At 34.5% G+C, this 22,520-nt stretch overlaps 2 protein-coding genes and 1 long non-coding RNA gene across 7 annotated transcripts; 1 reads left to right on the top strand and 2 right to left on the bottom strand.

Annotated features, from left to right (window-relative positions):
- Window positions 1-7,287: 7,287 nt before the first annotated feature.
- On the bottom strand, window positions 7,288-7,959 carry LOC140182179 (uncharacterized mitochondrial protein AtMg00810-like). Its single transcript, XM_072228309.1, has one exon. It carries the CDS (start codon window positions 7,957-7,959, stop codon window positions 7,288-7,290), a length of 672 nt encoding a protein of 223 aa, XP_072084410.1.
- A 3,797-nt stretch (window positions 7,960-11,756) lies between these two features.
- Window positions 11,757-14,173, bottom strand: LOC114925885 (uncharacterized). The gene is made up of 2 exons (XR_003815735.2): window positions 13,910-14,173; window positions 11,757-13,332 (listed from the first exon to the last, which is right to left on the bottom strand). It is a non-coding gene; the product is annotated as an uncharacterized lncRNA (long non-coding RNA).
- A 1,874-nt stretch (window positions 14,174-16,047) lies between these two features.
- On the top strand, window positions 16,048-18,339 carry LOC112776641 (large ribosomal subunit protein eL20z). Of its 5 annotated transcripts, none has more exons than XM_025820866.3 (5): window positions 16,048-16,431; window positions 16,811-16,856; window positions 17,128-17,354; window positions 17,451-17,568; window positions 17,760-18,339. In XM_025820866.3, exons 3-5 carry the CDS (start codon window positions 17,236-17,238, stop codon window positions 17,811-17,813), a joined length of 291 nt encoding a protein of 96 aa, XP_025676651.1. In that variant the 5' UTR covers window positions 16,048-16,431; window positions 16,811-16,856; window positions 17,128-17,235; the 3' UTR covers window positions 17,814-18,339. The 5 variants fall into 5 exon arrangements, with proteins under 5 accessions (XP_025676651.1, XP_025676650.1, XP_025676653.1 ...); XM_025820865.3 differs by having other exon boundaries at window positions 16,056-16,394; XM_025820868.3 differs by having other exon boundaries at window positions 16,056-16,394; window positions 17,228-17,354.
- The last annotated feature ends 4,181 nt before the right edge of the window (window positions 18,340-22,520 follow it).

Raw genomic sequence — 22,520 nt, forward strand, 5'->3', positions numbered from 1 at the left:
CCTTACGAAGGTCCAAGAAAGAGAATTACAAAAAGGAGTCTATCAGGGGACCAACGCAAAGAAGTCGGTTACAAAGCACTGAAGAACACATACAAAGCAAGAACACCAAATTGGACCCCTACAGCTACAAAGAGTTAAAAACTCAAGAAGTTCGAGTTGGGAGAGTTCAACATCAGCAGAAAACCTTTTTATATAAAGTTATAAAGGCCTCGAAGGGCCACCAACACTTACTACCCAAAAGGTAGCAAGCTACTTGTCTGTTTTTCAAAAAAATAAAAAGATTGCTAGGAAAGCAACTAAAAAAGTCAACATCTAAATAAAGTTTCAAAAAAACGCCCACAAGTCGGGCCAACTATAATCAACAAACATCAGAAGTTTTCTCGGCAACATCATGAGCTTTCTTGGTGGCATCAGGACCAGGAGAAGGAGAGCGAGCTTGAATCGGCACCGCATCAACAGTCCCATCCTCCCGATTCAGGATCTGGCAATCCAGGTCAGGCACAACAGGAGAAGCGGAAGAAGTCGGTGCTTTGGTGGAAGACACAAGGGGAGGAACAACTTCATCATCATCCCCCTCATCATCAGGGACAATCTTGCCATCTCTGACGACATTATCCAAGCTAAAAAGGGTAAGATCGGCCTCGGGAGCAATAATTCGGATTTGTTCTTTCAAGTTCTCGTAAGCAGCAGTTATGCTGCCAACAATATGACTTTGGAGCTCAGCATAATCCTCCCGGGCATTGTCGAGCTCTTCCCTCAGGCGCCTCCCCTCCCTATAGGAGGTCACATAGCTGTCCTTGTGCATCATGGCCGCATCCTCAGCCAACCTCAAGGAAGCAGCCAGTGCCTCAGAACTCGCCTTCTCATTCTCGAGATCCTTCTCCAATTTGACCACCTTCACCTCGCGCTCCTCCTTCAACCCCTTCATCCGGTCAAATTCTCGTTTCGCCTCCTCCATAAACGCCTTGGTAGCGTGGAGAGGAAGATTCTGGGCAGTACGATGAAGTGCAGCCGCCATAAAGGCCATCCTCACATGATTCTGAGCCATAAACTCCAAATGATGGAGAATGGACACATCATCCATAGGAATGGTACCATATGGCCCAATTTGTTGATCTATAAACTCAATGGCGTTGAAACCAGGAGCTTTAAGGTCAAAAGGCTCAGAAGTCTTTTGCTTTTTACTTGGAGGAGCAGCGGATGGAGCGGCAGAAGAAGAAGGAGGATCCACCAAACGAACCCGAGGTATCGGGATCGCCTTCTTCACCCCGGGAGAGCTCGGCACGGCCGGCTTCTCGCGGGGCTGAGAGGACCCCTCCCCTGCAGCCCGGGCAGCAACATTCCTGGCAGCAGTCGCCTTCTGTGCCCTTTTAAAAGCTTTCATAGACTCATTGTTCTTCATTACCTCTGTAAATAAAATAGAAGTCAAGCTACAAATCAAACAAGTCGAGAATACAGCTACAAGCATCATAAGACAAACAGCAAAGAAAACACAAGATACCCAGTTCAGATTGAAGAAGAGAAGGATTTGTTAGAAATTTCTTTGTGTCTAGATGGGGAGGCTGACCCCAACGCTCCTCTAAAACAGTCACAAAGGCTTGCTCAGCCTCATCCAACATGTCCCAAGAGTACCTGGAGACCCTAACATCCTTCTGCCACTCTAGGGGAAAGGCGGGCTCATCATTTTCATCCAAGAAAAAGGGGCGAGATCCTTCAACAGCTCGGACCTTAAAAAAATAGTTTTTAAAATCCCGAAACGATTCGTCAAACATGGAAAAAACTTTCTTTCCTTGGGTAGAATGGAAGGAGACCCAAGCTGACTTCTTTTTCACCACACCAGGCTTAGTCAAGACAAACAAATAGAAAAAGAGAGATTAGGAAGCAGGAATACCAAAACCATTACATAACAATTGGAAGACTTTAATAAAACCCCAGGAGTTGGGGTGAAGTTGAGAAGGGGCAACATTACAAGACCATAACAGGTCAATTTCAAATTGAGTAAAGGGAAGAGTAATTCCAAGTTGACCAAAGAAAAAATCGTAAGCATAAAAGAAAGGGCGATTGTCAACAACTCGAGTCGAGAAACAGACTCTCTCGTCAGAGGAAGGAGGAACAAGCTCATAATTCTTCTCATCACCAGAGTTACTACAGACGCTGTGAAACTGCCTAAGTTGAGAACTAAACTCAGAGTCAACCATCGAGATACACATGAGAACCATGGAGTCCACCCAATCGGCCATACCCGCAAGGACTTGGGAAGGCATCGCTACGACGTTATTTCGGGAATACATGAGATCAACTAAGATCCTACAAAAGAAAAGAAGAGCGGATTACTCAAAAACATCTCAGGCACGGGTCAAAACACCTCGACGGGTGGATAAACAAAAGGACAACCCCAAGACTCAAACCAAAAGTCCTGGGGCATCCTTTGGAGGCAATAACAAAGCAAGGTTTCTAGGAAAAACCTACACCCCAGTATCTCTCAAAACAAGGAAAGAAGACCTAAAGTAGCAAGCATTTCGTCCATCAAGTTAAAAAACGCAAAAGTCATCAAAGCAACTATCTTTCTACAGTCTACCAGCGAAAGCACTATCAAACATCAACAATGCAGAAAAACACCAAAGACACAACCTTTCTCAGAATTAGGCGAAAACCACCATCAAAAGCACAAACAGAAAAGACGATAGCATGCGAAAACCCTAAAAGCATTAAGCGAAAGCAATCATGCAGAAGATGAAAAAACTCCAGAGCACACGGTGACAAACAGGCACGACAAATGCAAAAAGATTCAAGTTTTTCAAACAAGGATTCAAGCAAAACCAAAACTTTATCAAAAATCAAAGGCCAAAGCGGAAAAAGAAGTAAGGAAGCAGAAAGTAGAAACCAAACCTGGAAAAAGGAGGAAAGTTCTGAAGAAAGATGAAAGCCGGGGCAGGAAATCGTCTCTCAAAGTGAAGCACCAACGGAGGCGAAGTAGAACAAACACAAAGAAAAGTTGAGAGCGAGAGAATGAAGGGAGAAATGCGAAGAAGTTACGAAAGGGCCGAAGGAGAGAAACCGTTTCTGGGTTTGCAAAATCAAAATAAAGAGAGCCTAAGGGAAACGGGGCAATTAATGTTAATAAAGGCATTAAACCCTCGCACGTTTCCAAAGCGCCGATATAAAAGCGCGCGCTTTTAGAGAAAAATGTTCTACATTCAAAAAAGACTCTACAAAGAAAGGAATCGACAAAAGTGCTTGAGTTCGACTTCAATCAAGGACTCGGCCTCAAAAAGAAGACCGAGCTCAAGCAGGGGCACTGTTCATACCCTGGGTCGAGCTATCCAACTTGGGATGATTGGAGATAAAGCGACCGACCTCTTTAGGTCAGACTATCCGACCTCTTCTCAGAGAGCTCGGCCAAATCAACAAGAGAGCCCAGAAAAAGGCCCAAATAGAGGAACACGACCCAAATCCTAAGGCGGCCTAAGCCTATAGAGATAAGGGCGGTTCCAATGAAGATACACTGACCTCAACTCTAAAGATGAAGATAAGATGAGATAACTAACTTATCTTATCCAACGAAGGTCACATCTCAACACTATAAATACACTGGAGCACCCAGGTATAACTCATACTCTGATTCTACTAAAAACCTGTTTAATACCCATGCTAACTTAAGCATCGGAGTCTCTTGTAGGTACCCCCACCCTTCGGTGGCAAAGGATCAGCAGCACAACCAGTCCAACAAGTCGGACGCACCAGCTCCGGTCGCCATTCACCAACCGGACACTTCGGTTCCGACCAGCACAAAAGGTCTCGACCGAGATCGACCTACAATTTCAGGTAACCCACGGAACAAAAACTGTGGGAACATGGGTTAACAAGGGAATGTGTTATGTTTTTTTTACAAATTGATAAGATATTGGAAATTTGGGTACCTACTTATGTGAAACTAGAAAAATTAAAAATCCAGGTGCATTGATCAAGTTATTTTTACTTTTACTTTTAAAAAAATTCAAATAATTAAGTAATTAAATAAATGAATAAGGGGACAAAATTACCCCAATGTTAAGTTTAATGGAAAATCAATGCATGTGTGATACAAGTTAAGAGAAAAGTTGATGTATGAGTATGTGATACAAAAGTGGGAAAAAAATTGGGTAGCTAGGCATGATTTTAAAAGTATATAGAGTGTGTGTATAGGTGAGAGCTTAGGTTAATCAAGGATTCAATTTATAGCTCACTTAGCCATATATATACCCTCACCTTTACCTTAGCCCAATTATAACCTTGAAAAGACCTCATGATGCTTGCATTGGTACATTAAATATTTGTTGATTGGTTAGGTGAAGAACAAAGTTTAGAAAGCATGACTAGAGAAGACTAGAGTGAATTACCCCATACACTTGAGTGATTAGAGTGCATATACACCATCAGTAAGGGTTCAATGCTTAATTCTATGTTCCCTGCTTTCATGAGCTGTCTTCTTACAAGTTTACTTGTTTTTACTGTATGAATTTTAATTAGTGACATTTGATTTATATTTGTCTTGAAAAACTTATTTACTTTTAACCAAGTAGGCAAAATCATTTTAGCATATAGTTGCATTCATACATAGGTTACATTGCATGAGTCTTACTTTTCCCTACTCATTTATTTTATCTCCTTGAGCTAAGCATGAGGACATGATAATGTTTAAGTGTGGGGAGGTTGATAAACCACTATTTTATGGTTTATCTTGTATTTAATTGACTGGTTTCATCAAGTCTTTACCCACTTCTTCATATGATTTGCATGATTTTATAATCCCTTCCTAGTATTGTTTTATGATTGAAAACTTGCTTCCTAGAGATCTTTAATTAGTATATTTTAATTCTCTTTTATACCATTCAATGTCGTGATCTGTGTGCTAAGTGTTTCAGGCTTTATAGAGCAGGAATGACTTAGAAAATGGAGAGGAAGCTTGCGAAAATGGAAGGAACACAAGAAACTAAGGAGATGACCAGCGAGTACCGACACGCACGCATGGCTCACGCGAGCGCGCAGAATGGAGAAATTTGCAGCGACGCGTGCGCGTGCCTGACGCATACGCATGACAAGAAAATTTGCCAAATGACGCGCACGCGTGACTGACACGTACGCGTGACCTGCGCGATCTGCAGAGATAACAGAAAATACTGGGGTGATTTCGGGCCGAGTTTTGACCCAGTTTTCGGCCCAGAAACATAGAATAAAGCCAGGAAACATGTAGAGACTCGAGACACATTCACATATTCTCATTAGGATAGTTTTAGATTTTTAGATCTGAATCTAGAGAGGGAATTACTCTTCCTCTAGTTTTTCTTTACATTCATAGTTTATTAGTTTAAAGCTTTTGCTTTTGGATATTGAAAAGTCATCACCTCCGTTGAAGATACTATTCTAGTTTGTTTCTTTACTCTTTTATTTATTTATTCCATATTCTTAATTCTTGTTTAGAGTGGTAATTGGATTATTTTCATGGATTGTTAATGCAAAGGATTACTTTTACTTTTAATTAATTTGAATCTTTATTTTTAAATTATCATGTCTCTTTTCTATTCCAAACTCCCAATAACAAAGATGGTACTCATGTCAATAGAGTAGATTCCCTACTTGATATGGGGGTTGATTAAGAGGAGACACTTGAGTTGGAATGCTCAAGTGGTTAGTTAAATTGGAAGTTGTTGGCTAATTCTGTATTTACTAACGCTAGACCTTCCTAAGGGAGAGGACTAGGATTTGCGAATAAGAGTTAGCTCAATCACCTGACTTTCTTTTATTTAGTAAGGGTTAACTAAGTGAAAATAACAACCTCTTTATACTACACTTGAGAAAATTCTAACAAGGATAGAACTTCCAATTAATCATTCCCCCAGTCAAGGCTTTTTATTTTGAATAATATAAATTTCTTTTAATTTTTATTGCACTTAATTATAATTATTTATTTTCTGTCATTCAACTCTCAAAATTCTCGGAAAACTCCTGATTAATAACTTAGCACCCTTTCTAGCAACTCGTTGGGAGACGACCTGGGACTCATACTCCAAGTTTTTTTTTTATTCTAAACTTTTTGTGACAACCTTTCTAAATTGATGAGGCAGATTTTTGCTGGTTAAGAGCTATACTCGCAACGCTGTTCTACTATATTATAATCTCTTAATTGGTCTAACTTCTGCCACGCATCACACTTCCTAACCCAAATCCACCAACCAATACTTTAACTGCTTTGTCCTATAAATAATCTTCTAGAATCTTGAGCAAAGGAACAATATCTCAACCAAGTTTGCATAACAAAACAGGACAAAACTGTCCACTATGTTGTTGTATTGTGATTAGAAGATTCCACTATCAGCAGTGTTTTCTTTAACTAGGCACGAGATTTTGAAGAAAAATAAATCACAAAAATAATAATTTATCAAATATTGAAGAACTTGAAATGCACATTTCAGAGAGTGATTAAAATAGCGGACCATTGTGGAAATAATCAAATAATTGGGTTTGAATACTACCAAGTCACATGGTGCACTCTTATGGCCTAAACAAAAAGGAAACTTGCTTCCTAAACTAACATGGATTACACAACATACTTATTTTGAGATAAAATTGGTGATCCGTGTCAAGAGTGAACAGAGGAGGAAGAGAGTTTGTAAGAGGAAATTTAAGAATAATTCATAAGAATGATAAACTACAAAGAACAAATACATTTGAACTAACTATTTATATTACTCACTATCATTAACTATTTGATAAATATCTAAAGTCACACCTTTCATACTATTTTAACTACTTGCCGATTAGGTAATTTCTTAACTAACTCATTGAACAATAAAATTACACTACAGACTCCTCATATTAACATCATGCACATACAGTACACGCAACTAACTCACTAACTGTTAAGTATGTCAACACCCCCTCAAGCTTGGATGTATGGAGATCATACAGTCGAAGCTTGGAGACACAACTCTTGAATGGACCAAGGGAAAGGGGTTTTGTAAACACATTGGCAACCTATTTATCAGTTCTAATAGGAAGTAATTTGACCAAACCATTATGAGATTTCTCACGTACGATGTGACAATCAACTGTTATATACTTTGTGCGCTCGTGGAATACAGGATTGGCCGCTATGTGACGTGCGAAGCTGCTGTCACAGTAAAGAGGAATAGGTTTGGTAAGAGGTATACAAAATTTCTTTATCATGAATGCCAGCCATTGAGCTTCACGGATAGTAGAGGCAAGAGCTCGATACTCAGCTTCCAATGAAGAACAAGGTACAATCACCTACTTTTTGCTTTTCCATGAAACTAACGCCGTCCCCAAAAAGAAGTACGTTCCAGTCACAGATTTTTGTGTATCAGGGCAACCGGCCCAATTAGAGTCAGAATATACAGTTGAAACCAAATTAGAGGAAGTTGGGAAGAAAAGACTTTGGGCTAGAGCAAGCTTCAGGTACTTGAGAACTCTAAGTGCTGCTTGATGATGGGTAATTGTGGGACAGTCAAGACACTGGCTTAGCTTGCCAACAATAAAGCTAATGTCAGGTCTTGTATTAATAAAGTACAAGAGATGTCCAACCTGTATTCTATACAAGGAAACATCCGAGAAAAGGGCTATACAATCCTTGGACAGCTTGGTAGAGTAGTCCATGGGAGTAGAAACAAGTTTTGCATTAATCATATCAAACTTAGAGAGCAAGTCAAGCATATATTTCTGCTGATGTAAAGCAATTCCGAAATTGTTTCGAGCTACTTTCATACCAATAAAGTACTTCAATTTTTCAAGATCCTTGATCTTGAAGGCATCATCCAACAACCCTTTTATGCGTTCAATTTCTCCCGAATTGTTCCCAGCTAATACGAGATCATCTACGTAGACTAATATTGTGGTGAAGTCATTGTCAGTGGTTCTAGTGAAAAGAGAATAATCATGCATGCTTGCTCTGCGTATATCCATAATAAGAGAGCTTTGAGCATAGCTTTTCGTGCCATTGTCGACTTGCTTGCTTTAACCCATACAATGATTTTTCCACTTTACACACAAGATTGGACTGCAAAATGGATAAACCTGGTGGGACCTTCATATGAACTTCCTCGTGCAAATTCCCATGGAGAAAAACAGTGTTCACGTCTAGTTGTTGGACATGCCAATTCTTAGTAGCAGCAATATACAACAGAATCTGGATTGTCGTAGCTTTAATGACCGACTGAAAGTGTCAAAGTAATCAAACCCGGGTGTTTGAGTGAACCCTTTGGCAATGAATCTTGCCTTGTGTCTTTCAATAATGCCATCGGGTTTGAACTTATTTTTGAAGATCCACCTACAACCAATAGTGTGCTTACCTGCTGGAAGCGTGGTTAATATCCAAGTCTTATTTAGTTCCAGGGCATCTAGTTTAGCTTTAATTGCATCTCTCCAACTAGAATGAGTTATGACCTCATCATAGTGTTTAGGTTCATGCAAGGCAAGCACAGTAATAGAAAAGGCCTTTATGTGAGGGTGATAATTGTGAATAAGAAATGTGGTTTGAGATCAGGTATCTAATTGAGAATTGGTGAGGCTTGTCAGAGGTGGTCTGCATACAATGAAAATCCTTGAGATGTAATGGTTTTCATCTTTTCCTAGTTGATCTTCTAGGTGTGTGCATGTTATACTAATTAGAAATAACAATAGGTGCATCAAATGTAGATGAAGTTGATGTGTGAGATGTTAGTGGGGGTAATGCATGATATTACTATTGATAGTTATCAGTGGCTAAGAGAAGGGAGTTGAATCTTGGCCTCCATTTTCTTTAGCTTTTAACCTTGAGTTTAGTAGAGAAACTTTAAGTAGAAAACATGATAGATTATGGTTTTGTCTTTTAAAGTGGTAGGAGATACTTCAGTTTTGTCTCCTATAGTGCAGAACCAGAAACAGAGAAGAGAATAGATAATGGCACATAGATGTATCCTGGTTCGGCTACCCAGTGCAATGTAGCCTACATCTAGTCTCCATCACAATAGTGACGGAATTTCACTATCTTTCAACAGAATTACATTCACCAATTCTTCCTAGGATCTACCCAATCCTATCTGGGACAAGTTCAAATTCTAACCCAATCTGAACTTGACTAGGACTCAAACCTAACTTTCAACAACAAAGTGCTAACCCAACTTGTAAGGGAATCCCCACAGGATCATGATACAAAACAGAAATACTTGCAAAGGATTTCTGAAATAGCTTAGGCTTTTTCTCCAAGTTTAGCTCACTAACTTTTTTCTCTCATTGGATTTTTCTTACAAACTTTACCATGTTTACCTTTTTTCAATGAGACTCAGACAGACTAAGCTAAGAAAAAAATACAAAATGAGAACCACGAAGGAGAAGAACTAGAACAGCTCAGAGAGCTATGGGAACTCAAACGTGTGCTCTTACTCCTTACTCAATCCTTGGCCGTTCACCCCTATTATAAAGGAGTGAAGCTTCCATGGCTTGAAACCTTGCTTCAGCACATGTTGGTTCTCTTCTCCCAATACACAGATGTAGCAGCAGCATTCACAGGGCAGAGAGATGGTAGAAGCAGTGACATTCAACCATACCTTCAATCTTCTCTTTCAATCTTTTTCTTCATGCTTCTTGAATATAGGCCGTGCATCTTTACTTTGGCCCCAAGTTTATTTCTTGACCATTGATAAGACACAAAGCACCATTGACTTCACTTTCTTCATTTTTTCAATTCAGTGCTTGTAACACAAAGAAATTTTTCATCAATCCTTGATGAAGCATAAATGGAGAAATCTCCTTTTTGTGATTTTCTTCCTAATGAGATCTTCCCTTTTGTTATAGTTCCTTTGACCTTCTCTTCTTACTTGAAATTGGAAGCTTGCTTTTTGTTCTTCACTTTGTCCTAACTCTAGAAATTTTCTTTTCTTTCTTCTTGCTTCAGAGTGATGTGACATTACAGAAAGAGAAGAGAGAGAAGAAAGAATCTTGGTTCGGGGGTGAAGTGAATGGTTCAAATGAAATGGAATTTGAATCACTTAGTTACCATCTAAGTGAATGAATAGATTTGAATATTGACCACCGTTGGGCTTGTGTTTGTATATGGACTTGTTTATGTTCTTGGGCCAATTGCTTTCTTTCCTTCTTTGTTTTTTTATCACATTGCTTGCTTTCACTTCCACTCATTCTTTGAATTGAATATATGATATGAGTGCTTTATTTGAATTAATATTGGGCTTCATTAGTTTGTTGGGCTCACTTTCTTTCTTTGATCCCTGAAGCATTCTTTTTATCTTTGAAGGAAATATGTGATGGTAGCAAGTAAATCTTGAGCCATGATTGTGTTTGTGTGGGGTGGATGTCATTTGGGCTTGTTTTATTTCTTCTTAGACTAGTTTTTATTAAGTTAATTTCCAGCACACTAAGCACACTAATTACACATATAATTGCCTTTTAATTCAATTAATAATGTTTATTCATCATCTTTAAAATATAGATAGTTCTTCAAATTCAACAAATATCACTAACTAAAGATGTCTCGGTAGTGGTGTCATTTTGTGATGCATTCATGGGTGCATTATAAATATGCAGGTTTGCATATGCATGAACATTTGAAAAGGCATCATCATATAGAACATTAGTATTTCTAGTGACGATGGATTGTGATTGACTTGTAGCCGATACAGGGTTCATACATTGAACAAATGGAATCATATTTTCATAAAAAATAGCATCTCGAGAATAAAAAATTTTCCTGGTTTTCAAATTCTAAAACATATATCCTTTCACAATTTGTTTATACCCCAAGAAAATAGTTTTTCTAACTCTTACATCTAATTTTTTCTATTGACTTGAAGTGTGCTAATAAAAGCCAAACAACTAAAAATTTTAAAATGCTTAAAATTAGCAACTTTTTCATACAAGAGCTGAAAAGGTGATTGATCATTTAACAACTTACTAGGCAATCGATTAATCACTTGTACAACCTGAACTAATGCCATAGTCCAGTAGTATTTTGACACAAGAGAGTGAAATAAAAGAGTTTTAGCAACTTGCAAAATATGTTGGTACTTTCGCTCCACTATACCATTTTGTTGTGGAGTTTGAACACAATAGGTTTGATGTATAATTTCATTAGATGCATAAAAGTTAACCAATTAAAACTCTTTTCTAATATCAGACCTAACTATTTTAACATCTTTACCAAATTGAATTTTAGCTATTTGAATGAACTGTGGGACAAGTGTAGTAGCTTTAGACTTGAGTTTTAAAAAGTATGTCCAAGTGAACCTACTACAATCGTCCATTACTGTTGGAAAGTATTTGTGTCTATCTATGGAAGGAGTTGCAAAGGGACCCCAAATGTCTAAGTGAATTAGATCAAAACATTCATTTGAGTAGGAGTTGCTAATGAAAAATGAGAGTCTCTTTTGCTTTGCAAAGTGACAAACATTACAGGACTTTATCAACTTAATTTTATTAATATGACCAATTGATGGATATAATTTTTGCATTATATTTAATCCATTGAATGGGACATGGCCCAATCTCAAGTGCCAAAGTTCAGATGCTGAAATATCAGTCATACTTGCACCTAATTGTTAGTTGTTATGACTAAAAATACTCATGTAAATTATTTTAGGAAGTCTATTTGTTCTGATTTCATTGTATACAAGCCATCTTGTACATTAGTTGCATCAATCTTCATCTGAGTCTTGTAATCTTGTATCTCACAACCAAATCTATTAATCACAAACTGACAATTTAAGGAATTAAACAGATGAAAAATTGACACTAGATTGTAAAAAAATGATGACAAGTACAACACATCAGTTAGGTACAACAAATTTGAAAAAATCACTGTACCAACTATGCATGCTACTAAGGTGTATTTATTTGGAAATTTTACTCTTGTGGGTTTAATTTACTTATATATATGAAACAAGTTTAGATCATTTGTGGCATGAATGGTAGTCCCTGTGTCAATTACCAAGAGGCTCCTTTGTGAGAAGTTATGGTCATTATAATATTTTTACCTCTTGTAGAGTTAGAAACCTGATTAGTGCTATGAATTGGTTGAGCTCCATTTTGTTGCAAGTGTGCTAGTAATGCCTTCTTTTAATCTGGAGTAAAATTTTCACTTGAATCTTCACCATCATCTTCATAAAATGAAATTGTGTTGCTATTCTTTACTTCATATTTCTCAAAAGTAATATTGTTGACTTTCGCAACTTCTTGACGCTTCAAATCTTTCAAATGTGGTGGCAGACCATGCTTCTTGTAGATGTGTCTACCAAGTGGCCACTCTTACCACAATAAGAACACAGCTTCTTTGCACCTCTGCTAGCTCCATATCCACGACCTCTGTCTCTCGTAGAGTACTCTTAAGAGGTATTTGAGTCCGTTTTATCAGCAACACTTAATAGAGCTTTCGGATCATAGCTCTCTGGATTTAATGATTGTCTCTCTTGCTGCATCATTAATAATAAAGCACTCTCCACATCAGGCAAGCTCTTCATAAGCATGATCTGTGATCATACATTTCCATATTGCTCGTTCAATCCTCGCAAGAACCTTACGACGTAAGTGTCCTTCCTATATCTCTTCACCGTTTCAAGGCACTCGCAGTCATCATCATACGCACAACTCGGTAATGGCCTCAAATTCTTTAGCTCTTCCTAAATAACCTTCAATCTGGTAAAATTCATTGTGATGCTCATATCCTCTTATCTAATCAAGAACATTTCTTCCTCTAGATCTGCAATTCTAAACACATCACCCTGGTGAAAATGACGCTTCAAGTCATTCCACAAGTTCAGTTCCTTTCGATTCCACAACACACTTTGCGCTATATCTTGACTCAGAGACAGTTTAATCCATGATACTATAAAGGTATTGCAGCGATCCCACGCATTAAAACTTGGATCATCTTTATCAAGTTCATGAATGGATCCGTTGATGAAGCAAACCTTATTTTTAGACTTCAATGCAAACCACATATCCTTAGACCATCTGTGATAGTTTTGATGGTTGAGTACCTTAGCAATGAGAGGAACTCCTGGACTCTCTCCCAGATGGAAGTAATACGGACTCATCAGATCCATCAACGGATTCAGATTCAGTTTTGTGGCTGCGTTCTGTATCGCATAGATATGTGCAACCAATTGCGCCAAACTCTGCAAATCAATGCTTCCTAAATTCACATTTTGTGAACTTAACGAGTTTATTGGATCTGAGTTCATCATCTCGAGGATTCAAGTCCAAAAAAATGTTAGAAAATGCTCCTATTCGAATAAAAAAATGTATCCTTTCGATCACAACCTCAAGCTACTCTTGATTCTACGCTCACTGCACCATGAGAAAAAAATTGGTGATCCATGTCAAGAGAGAATAGAGGAGGAAGAGAGTTTGTGAGAGAAAATTTAAGAATGATTCATAAGAATAATGAACTACAAAGAACAAATACACTTAAGTTAACTATTTATACTACTCTCTATCACTAGCTATCTGATAAATATCTAAAGTCAGATCTTTCACACCATCTTAACTACTTGCTAACTAGGCAATCTCTTAACTAACTCCTTAAACAATAAAATTACACTACAGACTCCTCATATTAGCACCATGTACATACAGTACACGCAACTAGCTCACTAACAATCAAGTATGTCAACATATTTGACAAAATTGCTTAGTGCAGAAATCCCAAGACAACCTACAAGAGTGTGTACCATATATTGTTTTTTCTATTTCAAATGATGACACACATCTATCACAAATCTAAAAAAGCTCATAATTCGTTACAAATTCAACCAGCAAAAACTTACTAACAGAAGTACAAACAAATTAAGTTTATCCACATATTAATTCGGATTAAGTTCAGGGACTGTATTGAGGTTAAGATTATAAAGGACCAGAGAATCACTCGAGAAAAAAAGAAAGAGATTGGAAGAGAAGAAATTGGCAACGACAATGAGGGGAGCTGATGACGCCTAGCAAGAAGAGCGAAGGGAGAAAGCGATAAGCACAACGAAGGTGACATAGTTGATGAAGCTGAAAGAGTTATCGTTGTTGTGCGCTATTCTGCCTCCATCACCGACTTGTCTCTGCGTCTACTCCACCACCGCCTTGCCTCCCCTCCTCTTCTGCTCAACGCTTTTCACTAGATGAATGGAGAGTTTTTTTGAGTGAGTGTGTGAGGAATTAGTAACCAATGATATGGTGCCATTTTGATGCACTCATTTTTCTATAATTTAAAATGACCTCGTTTTCTATTGTGACGTGTAATTTAATGTGTCACGTCAACTTTTGTTAACGCTAATAGAGAAAGGAGTGATAGAATAATTAATATGACTAATTTAATTTTTTAAAGATAAATTTAATTAAAAAAATTTTTTGGGAGCTAATTTAAAAATCGTGTAATAATTTAAGAACTAATTTAATAATTTACTCTTATAGATAAAAATTCAACTATTACTATCTTTATTATAATGAATAGCGATAAAATATTCTTTTTAATAATATTTTAAGAGAAATTTTTAAGAATCAATAGAATTTATTATTTTTAATTAACATTTTTAATCATTAATTCAATATTTTATCTAACAATCTAGTAACACACTTTTAGTTCATGCTTTTAAATATTACTAGCGTTTTTGCCTATAATAACATTACGAAAATATAAATCTTTTGAAACTATGCTGACTTTGTCTTGATAATATAGATTATAGTAGATAAGATTTATAGAACTAAACTACTTTTGTAAAAAAGTCGTAGAGGACAAAAGTTCCTGTTAGCTAAGAAGATCAGAGTCTTCATAGATAAAAAAAAATCAAATAATAAGCTTTTTAGTTATTATTTTCATGTGAAAGTTTAATTTTTTACTAAAAATTAATTTTAATATTCATTATCTAAAACTTGAAAGAATTTAATGTTTATAATTTTACATTTGATTAGGTTTTAAGTTTGTTGTACAAATAAAAATAATTAATTTTCATATTTATTATTTAAAAATTTTTTTGATATATATATATATATATATATATATATATATATATATATATATATATATAATTAGATATTAGTATAAAAAAATTTTATGTTGACAGTTATGAAATTAACTCAAAATTATTTCTTTTGAAACAATTGAATCTTGATTTTAATTATTAATCACAATATTAGTATTCTTTTCAAATTATATGTAATAAATATTTGAAGAAAGGGAAGTAAAAATATAGGTTAAAAAGATAAGCAATAAAAACTTAAAACTAAACAAAAAAAACTAAAAAATATGCATATAATAATAATAATATATTTTTTATGTGAATAATATTATAGAGTATATTTTAATTATATTTAATTATATATTTAATGTATTTTTTATAATTTTATGAATTTATTTGAATTATATTATTTTATTAATTTTATTTTTGATAGAATAAAAATATAGAGAGAGATAAAAAATGAGAGAGAAAGATAAAAAAGAAGGAGAAATATAGAGAAAAATTATTAATTTTAGAGAAAAAGATTTTATTTTAATTGTAATTAAAGAATATCTAGTAGCATATTTTGTTTGTCAAATTAGTAATATAAATTATAAGTTATATATAGAGTGAAAAAGTAGAAAAAAAATAAAGAAGGGGAAGAATAGATAAGAGAATGGAGGAAGAAAGTTTATTAATTTTGGAAAGAAATATTTCATTTTAATTTTAATAAGAGAGAGTTACGTGATATATTTTAATTGTTAAATTAGTAATATAATATAATTATATTTCAATTTTAATTTTAATATTTAAATTTTAATTTGAATTAGAGAATTTTATGTTGCATATTTTAATTGTTAAATTTATAATTAGTTATTGATAATGATATATAAGAGAGACAGAATAGATAAAAGAATGAGAGAAAAAGGAAAAGCGAAGACTCATTAATTTTAGAAGAAAAATTTTGATTTCAATTATTATATAAGAGTGACATGATATATATATATATATAAAAGTTGTCTTCTAACGATCATCGAGTATTTTTCGTATTTTAAACAATAAAAAGGTACCTATCAAAATAAGTCCACTATTGTTCATTCTTTTCCTTGCTTTTCGTCAAAGAAAGATAACTTAAACTCCCTTAACTACTTAAGGCCCAAACGAGTAGAAAAGTGGCAGGAAAAAATCATAAAACCAAACACAGCCTTGGAAGAAGAAGAACCCTCCTCTCCCAAACTAGAAAACCCTAGCACGCCATTTCTCTCATTTTGCCGTTGCTTCCTCCCTTTCTCGCCGTTCATCATCCCGTCGCCGGCGAAGCTGTGTTGTCAGCACGCCGTCCCGCTCGCGAGAGAAGAAGCTCGTGAACCAGCTGGTCCTCCTCGCGAGCTGTTCGCTGCCGCCGTGGGAGGTTCATCACCAGAGACGGTCAGAGACAATTTTTTTCACATCTTTTTCTTTTGAGGTTCAGATTTTGGCCCTGTAGTTCTAGTTCTTTAGAGCTCTAATTTTATTATTGCTTCCCGTGTTTATTTTTGTGTTGTTTGAAATCTCTCATGATTTTTATTTTATGATGCTCAACTTTGGGTTGAGTTTTAGGGTTTCTTATTGTGGTGATGTTGTTATTAGTTCATCAACTTTATGTTCATCGATTTTTTTTGTCTGCCATGTGTTTGCTGTAATGCTTGAAATACATGTTGCATAATACACGCTGTTTTTCGCATCCAATGTCATCAATTATTTATTTATTTCGTTTTTTTTTTTTTTTTGGGAGGGAGGGGGGGATTTTCCCTTGACTGTTGCATCTATATATGGATCAATATGCTAACAATGTTCATTTGCAGGTTCCTCTGGGTTTTAGTGATATGTGCTGCCAATTCTCCTCCATAGGTACTATTTCCCCCCCCCCCCCCCTATTTTTTAGGGTGCTTGTCAATGCTTAGTTAAAAAGTTTATCACTAAGAAGCTGTTCATTTTAGAAACAATAGGAAAGCCTCTTTTGGTTATTGGAAATTTATCATAGCTTGATGGAAATGCAATTGAAATGATATATATCAGTGCTCGTCTAATTTTCTATAAGACTTGTCATTATAATTTTTTTTACTTGCTAGTTGAATGACTTGTTTCTATATTTTCTGTTTCTGCTTCATTTTATTCCCAGGTCCCCTTTCAGATTATGATATCTTCCATGTTTGCCTCTATGAAATTATTAATGCTACAAGTTGAAAAATAGTCTGCTGAAGCTGAGTCTATATACATAGGGCTCTAGATGGATACATCTGAGCAAGGGAACGGGGATTATGCTCCAATCAGGGATTCAGAAGATCCACAATTGGGAAAATTTGACAAGCCACTTCCATGTTTTGGCTGTGGAATTGGATGGTTCTCGTGAGTTATTATGCACAGATTCATTCTTTCCCATTTTCTTTAGGCTGCATAATCTAATGTTTGCATATTTTCCTGATCTCCTACTTTTGTTGCCAGTCTTCTGTTAGGATTTGCATGCCCATTGCTGTGGTATTATGCTACAATTCTCTATTTTGGAAATTACTATCATAAAGACCCAAGAGAGCGTGCTGGACTTGCTGCTTCTGCAATTGCTGTAAGTGTTATACTTGAGAGGGAATTTACAGTTTTAGCAGTTTGTTTCTCAATCTATCCTCTCTAATTTCTAGTGTATATTTCATTTTTGTTGTTAGCTGCTTCTGCTGCTGCTTTATATATATATATATATATATATTCTCATGGGAGCCACTAATCTGATGTTATGACCAACTCTCATTGTTTTTGCAGGCTCTAGTTTTTACAATTGCTGTGCTGATAGCAGTACTGGTTATTTTCCTGTAATTATGGTTTCAGCTAACCTCTATTTATTCAATTAATGAAGAAAAAAAAAGATCTGTATAGAGCATCAGTCTCCACACAAGGAAGGCAAGGCTAATGCAAGGTGAATCAAGGGTGAACCACACACATATATATGGTTGCTTCGGTGACCTTGTTAAATTTGTGTAAACCAAATGCGTTTGTGATTTTTCGGTTTTGGAAGGGGAGTGAAAGGCGAACATTAACTATGAATAATTTTTATTTCTCAAATCTTATTTCCACTCCCTTTTCTTCAAAAACCTTAACTCGCAAACTCATCCGAATATATTTCGACTAAGATATCTTTAGATTGTTCACCCACATTTTAGTAAGTTAATGTATTATATGTATGTCCTTGAATTGGGAATCAGAGGCTATAAAGTGTCTCAACGTGTAAAGTTAATATTGATGAATTATGTGCATGTAATCCCTAAATGGATTTAGCTAATATGTGCTGTTAGGGCACATGATAAAGTTATTAAAAAAGTTTTTATAAAGGTGAGTTTAGGAAGATTCTTTCTACACTTGTATGTTTTTGTTGTCAAGAGTAGTGTGTGACAAGTGTGTAGAGAGAAGAATTGAGGACAATGTCTGATAATATTCAGGTAAGTTTTAGTGTGTTTTGTCCCCTGAAGCACGTGAAGGGGTTATTAAGTATATCAAATGTGATTATGATGATGGGCCTAGTTTGAATGGTTTTTTTGGTTTCTGTAAAATACTATCCATTTTGAGTATGTTACATTCACAAAATGGTTATATTTTTGTTTTGCATTAAAATGCGTACTAAGTATTCATATACTTTACATCCATTTTGGTTAAATTCATATATGAAACAAACAAAATGAAAACATCATTTTTATAGGAAAAAAATAAAAAAAGATAAAAAATTCATCAATGGTTGATTAAGGACTAATGTATAGCCTATTTTGCCCCTTTTGCTCCACTGAATTCTGGAAGTGTTTTTGTGAGTTGTTAAGCTTGCAAAAAGACTATGTACTCACTAAAATAATTCTTCTAAACTCACATAGAATGTAATTTCTCTTTTTTCATGAATTAATTTCTTTTATTTACACATGAAAAATTAAACTTAACTTTCAAATATTTATTAATAATTACTTATTTTAATATAAAAGAATTAAATTATGTATATACATTAACATGTATAAATAAATTAATATATTTTTCAAAGTATATATTACTAATTAAAATTTTTATTACTAAGTAATTATTATTCTAATCGTATTTCTACTAAATTTCTATAATTATTTCAAAAGGTTTATTTAAATTAATATTTTAAATACTAAACGTATATCGCCTAAACCGTAAACACTTATTTATAAATATTCAACGTTAAATCTTACACCGTATATCCTAAATTCTAAATTGTACATTCTAAATCGTAATTCCTAAATCCTAGATCTAAATCATAAATCGTAAACCATAAACTTTAAATCCTAAATTCTTAACCTTAATTCTGAATTTTAATTGTAAACCAAACATGTATAAAATCTAAAACCTAAATCATTCTAAATCATGGATTCTATTTGGCTATTCCTAAATCTAATCTTATCCCTTGAACCATAAATTCTAATTCCTAAACATTAAACACCAATCTTTAACCCAAAAACTCAACATTTGTGTGTTAGCTTTTGTTTTAAAATTTTAGTTAAAAATTTTTAGAATGACATAAACATTATCTCATTTTAAAGGCAAAGACCAGATAATTTATTAATATTGTCATTGAATGCTAAATCACCTAACTAAGCAAATTACATTGCAACTATTTTTGTATTAATTAATTTAAAAATTTAAATTTTTTTTAGACAAAAAGTATACGTTTATCATGAGGAGGGAAAATTGATTAGGTGGCAAATCATTATTCTTGTGTTGCTTTTTAATTAGCAGTGATATCCCCTACAACATAATCGATAAACCTACTTACATTAGTCCTTAATTAACAAGTGATGAATTTTTTGTTTTTTTTTTTTCTATAAAATTAAATGGGGACGTTTTCATTTTGTTTATGTTTTGTATGTGAATTTAACCAAAATGGATATAAAGTATATCAATACTTTGTATGCATTTTAATGCAAAACAAAACTATAACCATTTTGTGAATATGACATGACCCAAAATAGATAGTATTTTACAAAAACAAAAAAAATCATTCAAACTTAAATTCATTATCATGATCACATTTGCCATATTTAATCAATAACCCCTGCACGTGCTTCAGGGGACAAAGCACACTGAAGCTTATCTGAAAGATATAATCGATGGTCCCATAACAACATATATATTTTTTTAATTTTTTAATAAATATTAAATAGTGCTTAATTAATTATAATTATGAATTGATCTTTTATATATTATTTAATTATAAAATTTATTTTTTATTTTATAAATTATTATTTTATTATTTATCTATCATATTTATCAATAATTAAGAACAAAAACAATAACGAATTACATCTTCCAAGAATCGTAATAAATATTTTGACAATCCTAATCAATTAAAATTTTATCCTTAATCTGTTACATTCGTAAACGCTCGTGAAATTGTGTTTCTTGTAAATTCAATCGATTGGACATACAACACAATCGATTGAATTTCTGAATTTTCCAAAATTCAAAAGGATTAGAATTACTACACAATTGATTAAATTTTGCAAGGCATGTGGATTTTTTCTAATTCAATCGATTGTTCTTGTTACCCAATTGATTGAAGTCATCAAAGCAATATGGGTTTTCACAATTCAATCGACTAGAATAAAAAAAATGTATATAACCATTATATGTGTATATATAAAATATTTGTATTATATATGATATTAAAATGAAAATTTGTTAATAAAAATATCATTAAAAAGATAACATAATTAGTATATTTATTCAAAATTTATGTAGTCATCTCATTTTCTACCAATAAATAAATAGAATGAGTGTAAATCAAATTTGTTAGTTTTAATTTACATAGTTATAACACAACCTATCAATTGACTTGTGAAAAACTGTTGAGTTGAGAATTCAACTAATTTAAATGATGATGACAAACATTGATTTATTGGATTAAACACTCAATTAGTTTTGATTGCTTTAGTTAATGTTGCAGGTCAAAAGAAAATTAAAGAAGCAGTAACCCAAAGCAATGAAACCAAGAAATAAAGGTTGTTGGTGGATTCTTTAACTCTCAAACAAAGCCCAAAAAAATAAAACAAAAAAATCAATTAGGCTGAATGGAAAGTCAAGCCAATCCAAGCCCAAGTCAATTCATCCAAGTTGAAGTCAACCAAAGCCAATTCACAATGCTTTCTTCGGTCAGTTTCATGCAGAAAGAAAGAGAAAGCTTCTTCCTGGTTCATTCACCAGGGAAGAAAGAAAGAGAAAGGTAAATCACAAAAGCAAATATTTAATCGCCCTAATCAAAGCAAGCTAAGCTAAGTCGGGGGATAAAGATGATTTATTTCTATTTACATGCAAGTTAATTTCTTCACTTCTTCATATCTCTGTAACGCCACTTTGGGATAAATGGAGAAAGTAGTTTATGATTTTCATTGCTGTGAATCAATGGCTTAAAAAGTTACTTGGAGTCAAAGCACACTTTCAATGGTTTGAATTTGGGATTATCATTGAGTAAGCTCACATCTGTTGACATGTTGTTTTCAGTCAAACAAATATTTCAAATTGAAATCCCTAATTTAGGGATTGATTGAAGAAAGAGAAGGGATGAACCATGCAAGCTCAAGGTCCAAGAAGTTGACTTGATAGAAACTCCAACTGTGACTCAATATAAGGTACAATAAGAAAAAAATGTTTCTGGTTGGGACTCAAGGAGAGAGATCCCGAATTGAGAGCTGTGTGTGAAACCTCACTACTAAGTTGGAAATATTGGAAGCATTGCACCTACACTAAAGGGAGCACTTTGTCAAGATGAAAAATGAAGTTATGAGTTTAGATGCTGGATTCAGTGCATAGAGTTAAAGCTGTGAATCATCAATCTCCTTCATATTTTACTATTTGTTGTTTCAGTTTCAATATATATCTTTCTGTATTTTCTTTGAGAGATAAAAGGTTGAAAGAGAGACATTGAGAAAAAGCCTAAGAGTAAAAAGGCTGACTGAAACACTTGAGAGAAAAGCCAAGAGTGATTTCAGATTTCTTTTAGTTGTATTTTCTGTCTTGTATCAAGTACCTGTGTGGTGTCCCTTGCTAAGTTGGGTAAGCACCTAGTGTAAAGAGTTTAAGTATTAGCATAACCAAGTCAAGTTTAGGAAGAAACTTGTGTGTCCAGATAGATTGTGTGAATCCTAGAAAATTGGTGTATGTAATACTTTGACTATAGTAAAAATTTCATCACATTTGTGGTGGAGACTGGATGTAGGTTGCATTGTACAAGACAACTGAACTAGGATACATGACTGTGTCATCTTCTTCCTCTCATTTGTTATTCTGTTTTCTGAAATTTATGAGACAAAACTAAATTGTCTCTTAAATTTTTCGCTACACAGTTCAAACAGAAATCAAGATTGAAGTTTGGTATTAAAGGTTTATTCTATTAAAGTAAAAGAAGGCCATATATTCAACCCCCCTTCTCTAAACCTTTTGTAACCTTAAATTGGTATCAAGAGCCAAGGTGTCAAGAATCAAGCTTCACATCTTGGAGCAAAGGTCCAATGGCGAACAATTCGGGCA

The sequence above is a fragment of the Arachis hypogaea genome, chromosome 19 (genome assembly GCF_003086295.3).
Source record: "Arachis hypogaea cultivar Tifrunner chromosome 19, arahy.Tifrunner.gnm2.J5K5, whole genome shotgun sequence".
Lineage (NCBI taxonomy): Eukaryota > Viridiplantae > Streptophyta > Magnoliopsida > Fabales > Fabaceae > Arachis > Arachis hypogaea.